This window comes from Nyctereutes procyonoides, unplaced genomic scaffold, assembly GCF_905146905.1.
Source record: "Nyctereutes procyonoides isolate TBG_1078 unplaced genomic scaffold, NYPRO_anot_genome, whole genome shotgun sequence".
Classification (NCBI taxonomy): domain Eukaryota; kingdom Metazoa; phylum Chordata; class Mammalia; order Carnivora; family Canidae; genus Nyctereutes; species Nyctereutes procyonoides.
This window is the reverse complement of record NW_026575020.1, coordinates 26,239,084-26,253,090: the sequence shown is the minus strand read 5'-3', so window position 1 is coordinate 26,253,090 and position 14,007 is coordinate 26,239,084. Positions and strand designations below refer to the sequence as shown.

Sequence of the window (14,007 nt, the reverse complement as noted above, 5' to 3'; positions counted from 1 at the left end):
GAATAAGTTTCTGTCATAGATGAGAGAATTCTGTATACGACTACGGAACCTGGTACATAGTGGAGCGACCAAAGGAGAAATCTCAGCCACACAAGATGTCATGATGGAGGAGGTAATAACAATTGCGATTTTTGGTGACTGTTTTAAAAAGCTCTCAGGATATTTCCAACTGTTAAAATAATTAAGCATAGTCATTGCAGTAAGTATAGAATTGAATTGAAAATTACAGCTGAAAAAACTGAGGTATACTTTGCATTTTAGTATGGGACTTATACTTTCATCTTCTAATTCTCAATTTAGTGTTTTATATAATTTATTCTTTTATTCATTTCATAAATATTGATTACCCACTAGGACCTTAAGGCACTAGGGATACAAAAGAGAGAAAGACAGCTCTACAGAGTTGAATCTCTTTCAAGAGTATGTATCTTGGAAGAGATATGGTAAATCCTATGCCACAGGTGTGAAAAAAGGATTTGGTGGTCTTAGAGGAGGGAGTAACTAATTCAGTGAGCTGAAGGTTTTGTGGGAAAGATATTTGAACCAGCTCTTGAAATAGCAATAGGAATTTATCAGACGGGTAATTGGGAAGGCCATTCCAGACAAAGGGAATTGCATGTACAGGGGCATGAACAAAGGCAGAATCCTCAGAGAATAGAGTAGCTGAAACAAAACATCTTGTGTGTGATTGGTAGCAAATAAAGCTAGAAAGGCAGAGCTGTGAGGAATATTAGGTAGTTGCCAGGACTTTTGGCTTTATTTTGTAGGAATAAAGATGGGAAGCTGTTGATGGTTATTTCAGTTAAAATAACATATGTAAAAATATTTTGGAAAACATAAAAAGCATTAAGCAAATTTTAGGTGGTAGTATTTATTATCAATGCAGTTAATCTTTATTACTTAAGACTATCCATAATACAGGGGTGCCTGGGTGGCACAATTGGTTAAGCATCTACCTTCAACTCAGATCATAATCTCAAGGTCCTGGGATTAAGCTCTGTGTTGGGTTCTCTGCTCAGTGGGGAGTCTGCTTCTCCCTCTCCCTTTGTGTGCTCTCTCTCAAAAAGATCAATAAAATTAAAAAAAAAAAAAAGACTATCCATAATACAGATGACTATGTGTAAAAGTATGAATTACTTTGAAAAAAGAAAAGCGTTTCCCTTTTTCATCCAGTGGGCCGTTACTAGGAATCAGTCAACTGTTTCCTTTCAAAACTATTTGTATAGAGTTAAAATGACCTAATTTTTTCACTGCTTTGGACAAATCTAGTGCTTCACTCATGTTTTCCTTTGAATTTTAGAGAGCCAGTAAAGTATAGTTGAAAGCATGGTCTCTGGAGTCAGACTGTCTGAGTTCTAATCTTATTATTTAACAGATATGTGATCAGAGACAGGGTTCCTTAAGCTCTCAAGTCTGTTCAAGTGTAATGTGTCTAGCCCAGTGCTTAACACAGTAGCTCGCTTGCTTGCTTGCTTGCTTTTTCTTTCTTTCTTTCTTTTTTAAGATTTATTTATTTATTTGAGAGAGAGAGGGAGAAAAAGAATCTCAAGCAGACTCCCTGCTGAGTGCGGAGCCTGATGTAGGGCTCAATCTCACAACCCTGAGATCATGACCTGAGCTGAAACCAAGAATTGGACACTTTACTGCCTGAGCCACTCAGGTGACCCTGTTTCTTAAATATTCATTGGTTTCATTTAGTCAAAAGCATTTAAATTATTTCATACTTCTTTTAAGGATTCCTATTTTAGAGAAGTATCTAAGTATAGTAGAAAAAAATAATCTTTGCAGTTAGATATGGATTATAGTTTGAGCTTTACCACTTACAGCTCTTTGACTTGGGGTAATATATATATATTTTTAAAGATTTTATTTATTTATTCATGAAAGACAGAGAAAGAGAGGCAGAGACATAGGCAGAGGGAGGAGAAGCAGGCATGCAAGGAGCCTGATTTGGAACTCGATCCCAGAACTCTGGGATCATGCCCTGAGCCAAAGGCAGACACTCAACCACTGAGCTACCCAGGTGTCCCAGATTTGGGGTAATATTCTTAACCTGTCTGAGTTCAGTTTGGGATTTAAAATATATTCCTCATTGGATTTTTGTGGGGATCAAATAAGGAATTAAATATAAGAATGCAAGTCATGGTGCCTGGCACATGGGAGTTGTCTAGTAAGTCTTCTCTTCCTTCTGACTTGGAATGCTCTCTCGTTGAGACCATATTTCCTGCATAATTTGCCTTCATTTATGATGAAGTAAGATGGTAGGATGTAGTAAGGATGAAAATTCTATAAAGAGTTATGGAAAAAACCTTAGATAATATTTGTTGCCAATAATAAGCATCCTGTTGGCTTTAGTTTGCTTTAATGATCTTTCAAATGATGTATGTAAGATCTGGGATTGGCTGGTAAGAATTAGGGCAGGTATATTTCACATATATTTCCTTCCCTGCTCCTACTTAAGAAAACATAATAAAATATCACCTTATTAAGTCCTGAGTATGGATGTTTTATGAGATTATTTACCTAATGATTCTACCTAAATTGTTGACTACAGAATTCTGTGTGGTGGGTCTTTAGATTTTTACAGTCTCTCAAACCCATCTTTATTGATCCTGACTCTTTGGTAATGGAAGAGTCTAACTAAGGTTTTAAAAACCACAAATTAGTACCTATGATTTGCCTAGCCTTTTAAGCACATCAAAATCAACAGCTGTGAAGCTCAGATAGCTTTGAATGAAATGTGTTTGTACTAAAGGCATTATTTAGAGAAGTGCAGGTTGCTTGTTGTGATGACAGACCAGACAGCTCCATTTTGGAAACATGTTGTCACCTCTGTTACAAGTTTTCTCAGTGTATCTACCCTTTTTTTTTTTTTTTTTACTCCCAGATTTTAGGATTATTAATGTATTCTTTCAAAACTCTCTTAAAAGCAGAACATAAAACAAAGAGTAGAAATAATATCAATCCCATAAAAGAGATAGGAAGCCATTGTGGTTTGCTTAAGAAATTCTGTAGCAGTGGCTCTCAGCTCTTAAAAATAGAATATAGGCCTAGGCTTGCTCCAGACATGCAAGATCAGTTTCCCTGAGACTGGAGCCTAATTATGTTCTTTTGTTTTTTATATTAAATACATCTTTGAATAAAAAGCATTTTCTAAATATCAAGAATATAAAAAGGTATATAGTGAGAAGTCTCCTTCCCATTCTGTTCTCCATCCTTCTAGTTCCCATACACCCCTGCAACCAGTTTTATTAGTTTCTGTTCTTATATTAGTTGTTAGTTATCCTTTCAGAAACCTTTTTTCTTCACAATCCAATATGAATTTATATTATTTTCCTCCTTGTTTTTGCAGAGATGTGTTAGTATTTTACTTATATTGTTCTGCACATCCTTTTGTTTAACTTAATATGTATTAATATATCTATGTCTATTGAATATAAGTGTACCATAATTGATTTATTTGGTCCTTAGTAATGGACATTGTTTTCAAGCTTCTATTAAAAATATTGTAAATAATCTTGTACATGCATCATTTTGCATACATGCTTGTATATGTGTAGGTTACATTTCTAGAAGTAGATTTTTTTTTTTTTTTCAATAAGTAGGTTCCATCCCCAGCATAGAGCCCAATGCAGAATTGGAACTTAACAACCCTGAGATCAAGACCTGAGCTGAGATCAAGAGTCAGGAACTTAACCGACTCAGCTGCCTCAAAGTAGAATTTTTTGTAAAAGTAAACTTTACTTAATGTGGGCTTGAACTCATGACCTTGAGATCAAGAGTTGGCATGCTCTACCAACTGAGCCAACCAGGTGCCCCAAGAAGTAGGATTTTTGGGTCAGAGAAAAATACTCATTTGTAATTTTAATATGTAATGCCAAATTATCCTCTTTGGGGATTATACCATTTTATACTCTCATCAGCAATATCTGATATAACCTATTTCCCATTAGTTTTATCAAGGCAATATATTTATCAAACAACTGGATACTTACCAGTCTGATAGGTAAATAGTTGATAATCTGATAAAGTATCTCATTGTAGTTTAAACTTATATTTTTTTTCTTTGAGTGGTGCTGAGCATCTTTTCTGTGAACTATTCATATCTTTAGCTTGTTTTTTATAATTTCTAGGTACTCTTTACCTTAGCCCTCTTTGATATGAATTGCAATTTTTTTCATAGTTTATGTTTTTTCTTTGCAGCATTTTTTACTTATATATGATCAAATATGAAAACTATGGTTTTTAATTAGAAAGGCTTTTCTCTAATTATGAAAGAATTCTTCCATTTTTCTTCTAATGCTTGCAGGGTTTTTATTTTTATGTTTGAATCTCTAATCCACTTAGAATTTATCCTGGCATAGGGTATAAGGTATAGATCTTTTTTCCCCCCGAGATACTACCTGGTTTACACACATTTTTCCTTTCATCCTCTCTCTGCCCCTTAATTTGATGCCATTTTTATCATTCTAAAGCCTCTGGGCTTTCAGTTCTGTTCTATTAGTTTGTTTATTCATTTGCCAATAACTCTATTTTACTTGCTGAAGCTACTTATAATGTCATATTTGTGAAGCTAGTCCCATCTCATTCTTCTCTGTTTTCCTGTTTTGGCATTGGTCTAATTAAGGCATCTGTACTATTAAAGATTTGGTGAACAGTGAGTAGGGTAGTTTACTTAGAATCTTAGGGCAGAGCTAGAATGGTATTTCTCAAAAAGAAGTCTATTAAAAGCTTCTCAGATGTCTGGTTAAGATCAACTGTTGCAAAAAAGTAACATTTTCTAGTGTGATCATCTCTTTTGGATTCTGGAAGAGAAGAGAGAATTATTTTTTTGATAGCCTTAGAGGACATCTCTGACACTGAATAAGGAACTAACCTCAGGTTAATTCTTAAAGGTTCTTAAAGGGAATAGATAATGTTCACATATTATGTTTCCTTTTTTACTAAAGAGATATATAATAGGAAAACTAATAAGTACTTCAACCAAAGACTCTCTTTAATAGTTAAAATTCTTGAGTATTAGGAATTAAATATTTAAATTTAGGTAGCCTCTTTTAAGTATTCTGGAGCTAAAAGTTAACTGAATTACTTCAGAAGTGAAAATTTCACATCTCCAAACAATACAAAATCCTTAGTTAAAATGGAGATAAATTGTGTTATCATGTTTGCTTACAACCCTAAATACATTTTACATCATTATCTGTCTTGAAAACCAAATATAATGAAGATCTTTATTCCTTAACTTTGTAAACCATCATTTAAATGTCTTCATTGAATCTGAAGTCACATTTTGCTTTTTAGCTCATTGAAGATCAGAAATTTTTTTTGAAAATAAACTTGTATGTCTTCTATCATAATTAATGGATGCTGTTAAAAGAAAGACAAAAGCCCAGGAACATGTTTTCTTCTCAAAGTAGATGAAAAACTTTTATCCTTCTAACTCTTGACTTGAAAGAATGTTCAAAATTGCTTACTGAGTCAGACTTGGATCCATCCAGCCCAAGGTTCTATTTCTGATGATAGCACTCAGGAGGCATACTGTGTGAAGCATTCTGGACCTCCATAGCATGCAGTCAAATATTTCTCAGTGCCTGTTATATGAGAAGAGTTGCAGGTAATACATGTAAAGTAACTTACATTTAATAGGGAAATAAAATAAGTAGTACAAAGTGAAGTAAATGTCTTGAGAGATATGCGAGCATATTTAACTACAATGATAGAATTGCTACAGTTTACTTGGTGATCAAGAAAGACTTCCCGGAGAAAGTTGCATTTGAGATGTGCTTTGAATGAAGTGAATTTGGAGTAAAAAGCATTCGGGGTATGCTCAAGGCAGATTTGGTGAGCAGTGAGTAGGGTAGTTTACTTAGAATCTTAGGGCAGAGCTAGAATGGTATTTCTCAAAAAGTAGTTTGAAGTCTGTCTGCATTAGAATGATCAGAAGTTTGTCAAAAAATGCATATTTCAGGGTCCCACTGCAAATACACTGAATCTGAATCTCTGGAGATGATCCGTATAATCTGCATTAAATTAGTGATCCTGAGGCACATTGAAGTTTGAAGCTAGAATAATGTGGAAAGTTAGAATTAGATATAACATCATAGGAGTTTTGAATACTAGGATGAGAATTTAATTTAGTAGGAAATGAGACTTTAGGAAGATTTTTGAAGAGTGATGTGAAATAAAGCTGAACTTTAGGAGATTAATTAGGTGAAGTTGGAAGGAGGAGAGTTAGGGAGACTAGTTATGAAGTTGTAGCAGTTCAGGTGGTACTAATTTGGCCTGAACAAGGGTAGTGACAAGAGAAATGGAAAAGAGTGGAGAAATTGAGAGAGCTCTTGGAGGAAAAATCTGTATAACTTGGCAGCTTATCTGCCAAGAATTCATCATTAAAAATAATGTTAAGGAGGGGATCCCTGGGTAGCTCAGTGGTTTAGCGCCTGCCTTAGGCCCAGGGCATGATCCTGGAGTCCCGGTTTCGAGTCCCGCGTCGGGCTCCCTGCATGGATCCTGCTTCTCCCTCTGCCTGTATCTCTGCCTCTCTCTCTGTGTGTCTCTCATAAATAAATAAGTAAAATCTTAAAAATATATATATAATTTTAAGGAAATGAATAAACACAAACAAGAAACAGAATCAGACCAAAAATACAGACAACAAACTGATGTTAGCCATACAGAAGGAGGTTGGAGGGGTGGGCAAAATGGATGAAGGGGAATGGGAGGTACAGACTTCCAGTTATAGAATGGATAAGTCATGGGAATAAAAAGTACAGAGTAGGAAATATAGTCAGTGGTAATGTAATAATGATATATGGTAACAGACGGTAGCTACATTTGAGATGAGTGTAGCCTAATGTATAGAGGTATTGAATCACTGTTTTACAACTGAAACTAAAGTAACATTGTATGTCAACTATATTCAAATTTTAAAAAATACATATTTTTTCAAATTAAAAAAATTTTTTAAAGAATACAGTTAATCTGGGAGAATGCTTTGGTGGTTCACACAAGTCAGAGAAACTATTTTCAGAGACCTGTGAAGAGGAAAAATAATTGGCTTTAAAGTGCCTAGTCCCAAGGCACTCACTGTCCAGGTGGAGATGGTTTTCAAGCATATGGAATCAATTCTGGAGCTCAGGAAAGAGAATTATCAAGTGATAATGATGATAGTACAAATGGCTAAAGCTTTGGGAATGATTTAAATCCCTGAGGGAGAATAGAAGGTATTTTTGAGCATGTTATGAAGACACACATGTAAGTTGTGTCTTTCTACATTGTCAACTTTATTCAGTCATAAAGCAGGGTTAAAATAATTGTAAAGCAGGTTCAGGATTCCAAATTCATTGACTGTATGTATAACTTGGCTTCATACACATCACACAAAGGAAAGTGCAACACAAAGTCATACAGCAGACAAGATACAGCAAGGGTAAGAAGTTAACAAATGCAAAGTCAGTTGGGGCCTTGGCCTGGATAGGGTCACCTCTAGGCTTGTGCTACTTGTTATGTTCAGGCAGTGGAGAATCTGTTCAGAGATGAGTCAGGCAGAGCTTTGGTGGCAGTTGCCTTTTTGATTTGGTCAGTTGTGAAAGGGTCAACATCTGTTGTAGGGTCTGACAGTTTGCTGCAAAAATCCTCCCATTTTTAGAGTTAATCAGCTGTGAGCCTTTTTGCAGGCTTCCTCTGATTGTGCTATCAGTTCTGGTTGTCAGCCTTTGCTGGCTTTGGCAATATCTGGTCTTAGCCACTGCAACACCCTTAGCTGCTTATGTCACTGCTTGACATAAGTCACTGCTTGATGTGAATGATTCCATCTTGCTTCCTCCAGGGGAATAGAACAGATGTGAGTAAAGAATTCTGGAAAATATCCATTTCTATAAAAGTGAGTGCCAGAACTATGTTGTGATGTAGGCACTGGTCATCAGTGTCAGATGTTGCAGATAGGTCAGATAATAATGAGGACTGAGAAAAGGCTGCTGATTTCCTGAATAGGGGTGTGTCAGGAAAAGTCAGCAGAAAGGAGAAGGGAAGGAGCTAGATGGAGAGGAGTCAGACCATGCAAGAAAAGAAAGGCAGTTTCAAGAAGCTTGGCAATGAAGAGAAGGAAAAAAGTTGATACTCATTAAGTATTAATGGAATGCCTACTAAATATTAAGCATATCTAAGCACTAGGATTATAGTGATGACCAAGACAGACATGGTCCCTGCTCTCATGGACTTTACGTTCTGGTGGAGGGAGACACAATACACAGTAAATGAACCAAGAAACTATCTAACGCGATACACATACTTTGAAGAACAAATAATATGATGATTGTTGAGGTGGTCAGGAAAAGCCTTTCTGTGGTCAAATTTGAGCTAAGACATGAGAAACAGGAAGACCAGCCATGCAGAGATGTGGATACAGAGCATACCAGACACGGGACAGTAAGTACAAAAACTATAAGATGGGAGAAAGCTTAGTATTTTGAAGAACAAAAGAAGACAGTGTGGCTTGGCTTGGAAAGAAGGTGAAAATGGTTGGAATGGGTCTTGTAGAGGAAAGGAGAACTGGCTTACATGTGGCCTGCAAGCCATGGTAGTGAGGTAACCATGACAGTTTTAAAAAAAGAAAAAAATCCCTCTGAGTGTTTTGAGAATGGATAGTAAAGCAGAGAGAGAAAGTAGGGAGGTGAGTTAGGGGGCTCTAGTGGTTATGTAATGAGAGGTTATAGTGATTTGGACCAGGCTGGTGACAGTGAGGATAGAGAGAAGTAAATACATTTTGGAGTGTATTTCCGAAGTGAAGTTGTCAGGACTTGCTAATATGGAAGGGACAGGTAAAAGGGAAGAATCTGGTGATGTCATGGTAGCTTGAGGTGGAGAGCTTGCAGATATGAAAGAAGGTCTTTTGGCAGTTAGGGAGTGTGAGGGAACCCGTGTGTGGAAAGGGCTAGCAAATGCAAATGAGAAAAATAATAAATACTAAGGTTTTAGAGAAGGGAAAGAACAGATGTGGTCTAAAGTAGTGCTTTCAAACTTTATTTTTTTTTAAATTTTTATTTATTTATGATAGTCACACACAGAGCGAGAGAGAGAGGCAGAGACATAGGCAGAGGGAGAAGCAGGCTCCATGCACTGGGAGCCCAACATGGGATTTGATCCCGGGTCTCCAGAATCGCGCCCTGGGCCAAAGGCAGGCGCTAAACTGCTGCGCCACCCAGGGATCCCTGCTTTCAAACTTTAATGTGCTTACCAGTTCCCTAGAGATCTTATTAAAATGCAGACTGATTCAGGTCTGGATAGAATTGGAAATGCAGATTTCTAACTGTTTCTTATATTCAGACACCACTCTAGAAGTATCCTCAAAGTCATCATTTGACTATTAGTTATCAGCTCTCTATATGAGCTCATTTCCTTTAACATCACAGAAGGGCACATAGCTTTGAAGTATACTTTTTAATGTCTTTCCCTGCCTAAAAATATATGTAATGCCTCCAGAAAATATCTCCTCTGCCACAGGTAGGTGTTTTTATCTTATTTTTTTAATTAATTTATTTTAGAGAGGGTTGGGACTGGGAGAGGGAAAGGGAAAAAGAGTCTTAAGCAGGCAGAGCCCAACTCAGGGCTTGATCCCAGGATCCCGAGACCAGTCTGAGCTGAAACCAAGAGTTGGGCGCTTAGCTGACTGCAACACCCAGACACCCGTTGATTCTGTTTTTATTTTTTTTTTATTTTTTATTTTTTTAAATTTAATTTTATTTATTTATGATAGGCACACAGTGAGAGAGAGAGAGAGAGAGAGGCAGAGACATAGGCAGAGGGAGAAGCAGGCTCCACGCACCGGGAGCCCGACATGGGATTCGATCCCGGGTCTCCAGGGTCGCGCCCTGGGCCAAAGGCAGGTGCCAAACCGCTGCGCCACCCAGGGATCCCCTGATTCTGTTTTTAATCATTGCCTTTCTTTCATTCCCCACTAGAAAGCAGTAGAGAGCTGTCTTCTCTGCTCTGCACATGAGCAGTCACCAAGGTCCCTACTCCTTCCCTCTTGTAACTACGTTGTTTACTCTCCACATTGAATTTTCTTTCTTCATAGTTCACCTGTTTTCTGTTACCATTTTTGTGTCCGTATGACTTTTCTACTCTGTGATCAATAGGTCCATTTACGTTTGAGCTTAATTCCTTGGTCAGTAAGGAGCAGATGAATTTTTTTTTGAATTTTTTTTTTTTTAAGATTTTATTTATTTATTCATGAGAGACGCAGAGAGAGAGGCAGGGACACAGGCAGAGGGAGAAGCAGGCTCCATGCAGGGAGCCCGATGTGGGACTTGATTCCAGGACCCCAGGATCAGGCTCTGGGCTGAAGGTGGCCCTAAACCGCTGAGCCACCTGGGCTGCCCCAGGAGCAGATGATTTCTTAATGGCACTGTAACTTTGCCGTTTTACAACAATAGTAGCAACTAGTATTTCTACAGTGCTTTAGATTTTATTGTACACTCTCTCAACAACCCACTGTTGTAAATACAAATAAAGATTCCAAGATTCTGTCACTTCTGTAGTGGTTCCAAGCCCTGAAATCTTTTACCTTCACTAGTTTTACTCCATTACAAGTTGTTAGGTTATCTTTGAACTGCCTTTCCATTGTAACCCTTCCTCCATTCCATGTCTGCCTGTAGCAGACTTTAAGCTCTCACCCTTGTAAAGATTCATGACTCACTCAACTGTTGCCCCCATTTTACTCCCCCATCCCCCACGTGGGTCTCCCACTGAGCCAGGTGTATGGGAATTGACTCACAGCCACATCATTTGTCTTTGAAATCCACACATCCATTGCTTCCTGTTCCGTGCTTCATGCTTTCTGTGTTCTTTTTTCTTTTTTCCATTCCTTTATTCACCATGTTAGATTTCAGCAAATCGTTGAAAATGAACAGATCTCTCTGGGAAAAGTATTTTTAGAGACCAATTACAATAGACCTTTCTTCATAAAATTAGACTTGAGAGGCAGAACTTTCTTTATAATTTACATTCTGCCTACTTATAGGCAATATTATAGGTAATAATATACACGTGCAACAAATACAAAATGAATATAAACTGGAAATAGGACTTTTGCCTTTCTGACCCCAGCTGCAGGTTTTGATGCATTACAAGTTGGTCCTCATATTCACATTGTGAAGTTAGTTTCAACTTCCAGTAATTTTAATTAGCCAAGGATAAAGAATCATAGAAGCCAGTTGACCACAAGAGGCGCTATAGATGAGGCGTATGGCAGCGGAGCTTCCCTTTACTCCTCAAAGTGTGTGAGGGAAGGATCTCAGTGACTCCTTCACCAAGATCAATTTTTGGCATATTGCTGCCCTGCCCTCTTATATTTGGTCCACATCACAATTTTAAGACAATATCCTCTAATAGTCTATATTTAAAGGAATAATTACAAACTTTGGATTCTTCCAGGTTATTGTTGTTATTGTCATTTTTATTTTATTATTTTATTATTTATTTTATTTTATTGTCATTTTTAAAACTATATTCAGAATCAGCAGGGTCACCTTATTATTTGGTTGGGCAATTCAGAGGAAAGCAGACTCAGTTCCCAGGTGACATTAAGGAATAGATCTTTCTACCTTCAGCTTTCTAGCATATTGGAAAACCTATATTCCCTGGATGCACTCCCTTGACTCTGTTTTAATACTTTTTTATTGGATTGATTCTGATGCTAAGTGTAATATAAAATCACAATTACGAGTCATTATCCAGTAAATATTTTTTTTTAAACACATATACCTGATACTGTCCAGCTAGGCATTGGGGATTTAGCAGTCAACAATACAGACAGGAATTCCAGCCTTCGTATAGTTTACTTTCTAATAGAGATGAATAGAATAAGTAAAAAGTATAATATGCCAGAAGGTAAGTGCTATGAACAAAAATAAAGGAAAGATAGGAAGTGCTGGGATGGGGAATGAGTAATTTCAATTGAAGTCACAAATATATTTTCCTAAATGGGCTAATTGTGGCTTTACATATGTACTTATATTCTGAGGAATATGCTTTTAGTCTTACTGTATTCAATTGTGTGTAATGACTTGTGTTCAATGTCTGGTATCTTTCTTTTGTTCTGAAAGCCAAATGTATCTCGTGAGAAGCAGGTGATTCCCCCAGGTTGACCACCAGAGAGCAGAATTGGCTGTCCAAAGCTCTCTTGTCAGTTTTGTACCTTTGAGAACAGGGAATGTTATTTTAGAACAGCAGATCCTCTTATCAAGAAGATATAGTATCAGGGACTCTGGAGATTATACTTTGGAAAATTTTTTTAAGTTAGAGCTCATTTAACTATTTTAGTTGGCTTCGAGCCAGGTACTCTTTCCAGAGTGTTACAAACTGATGTGAATGTGAATGGCTTTGGATAATTATAATCATGGTAAACAAATAATATAAAACAAAGCAACATGTCTCAAATTATGGTTTTACTAAAATTCTAGAAAAAAGGATGTCACTCTTACTTTCATTTATGCATTATAGGCATCTTTAATAAAATTTCAGATTTATAAAACATATGCAATAGGGCATAAGCCTTTATCTTGCAGAAGGATTCACCATAGAATCCATTTAGATAGCAAAAATTTGAATTTCCACTATTGTATTTTTGGGGAGAAGGAGGAAATGATTTAACATTTTTTACTTTAGATAGAGCCAAATAGACAGTAAGGTACTATGTAAATTAGTGTAAAACATCTGTATTTATATTTAAAATGTATTTAAAAGTAAACAAATTCACCTAGTTGTCTTAATATCAATGGGCTTAGCTCTAGCCTTTCCTTTTTATTGGCCACTGTCTGGCAGAGCTTGATAAACCACCCTTGGTTGACTAGGAATTGATCAAAATGGTCTCACTGATATATGGCCATACACGTGTAACAAATACTAAGTTGATAGTACACATCATTTAACAGTGTGATGGTTACCAGAAGAAAGGGGATAAGAGGATGGGTTAATAAATAGGTGATGAGCATTAAGGAGTGTGCTTGTCATGATGAGCACAGGATACTGTGTGGAAGTGTTGAGTTAACTATATTGTACACCTGAAACTACTATTATGCTGTACATTAACTGGAATTAAAATAAAAGCTGTAAAAAAAAGTACACATCATTTAAGTTTATAAAACTTTCCTCATCAAAGCGTGTTCTAGCTGTACACTTTCATTGTCATTGTCTTGAGCATAGTTACCAATGACAGTGTCCTCCTCATGACAGATTCGTACAGTTGCCATATGTGACCTTGGTGCTGAGCAAATACAAATGATTCTCTAGTCCATGTGAATCCCAAACAACTCATTAATCCGTGGTTAGAGTAGTTCAATTACAGTTGCTCATATGATGCCCTGCCTCTTCAGTAGTAGAAACCAACCTGAGAATGATACAGCCTTAAGAGAGAGGTGGTTTAAGGACCAACTGTTCAGGCCCATATAGTAAATACTGGTAAAGGAATATTCTCTCTTGGAAAACAGAACATAACAAAATGAAAGGCAAGCATAACTTCTTCCGTTGGTTAATCTGCTTCTGTTAAGATGGTAGAATCATGCTCTGTCTTCTATAATAACCCATGAATTAAGAATCTCTTTTTCCTTAATCATTGGCCTAATGTAACAAGCAGGCTTGTTCCTTGTTTTCTAGCTTTGGTTCAGAGCATAAATTTGAACCGTGGCATCAGGTTCCAGTCTCTCCCAAGTGTTTTGAGGCCTGAAATGCAGTGGGGATGATGAAGAGAAATAAGTACATAGCAATTTCGGTTTTGATGATGAAATACAAATGCAAACTAAGCATTAGGAGATCTTGCGAATGTGTTCCCTGATGGATGAGGAAGTCAGATAGGGACGAGGGTATCTAGTAAATTTCCCTCAAGGTCAAACTGGAAAAAGTTCTGGCTTCTGAAATCAACCACTCAAGTACAGCTAAGGAGTACCCAAAACTAAGCTTTTAATGTGGTCTTTCAGAGTAAAAGTGATGGGTGAGGATGGGAGAGGCATA

General features: G+C 36.9%; 1 protein-coding gene across 1 annotated transcript in view; it reads left to right on the top strand.

Moving 5' to 3' along the window:
* Positions 1–14,007, top strand: part of BLMH (bleomycin hydrolase) — a 48,901-nt gene that overhangs the window by 6,542 nt on the left and 28,352 nt on the right. The window contains exon 6 of the mRNA XM_055325838.1: positions 20–112. Coding sequence (XP_055181813.1) covers positions 20–112 — 93 coding nt within the window. The remainder of the gene's footprint in view (positions 1–19; positions 113–14,007) is intronic.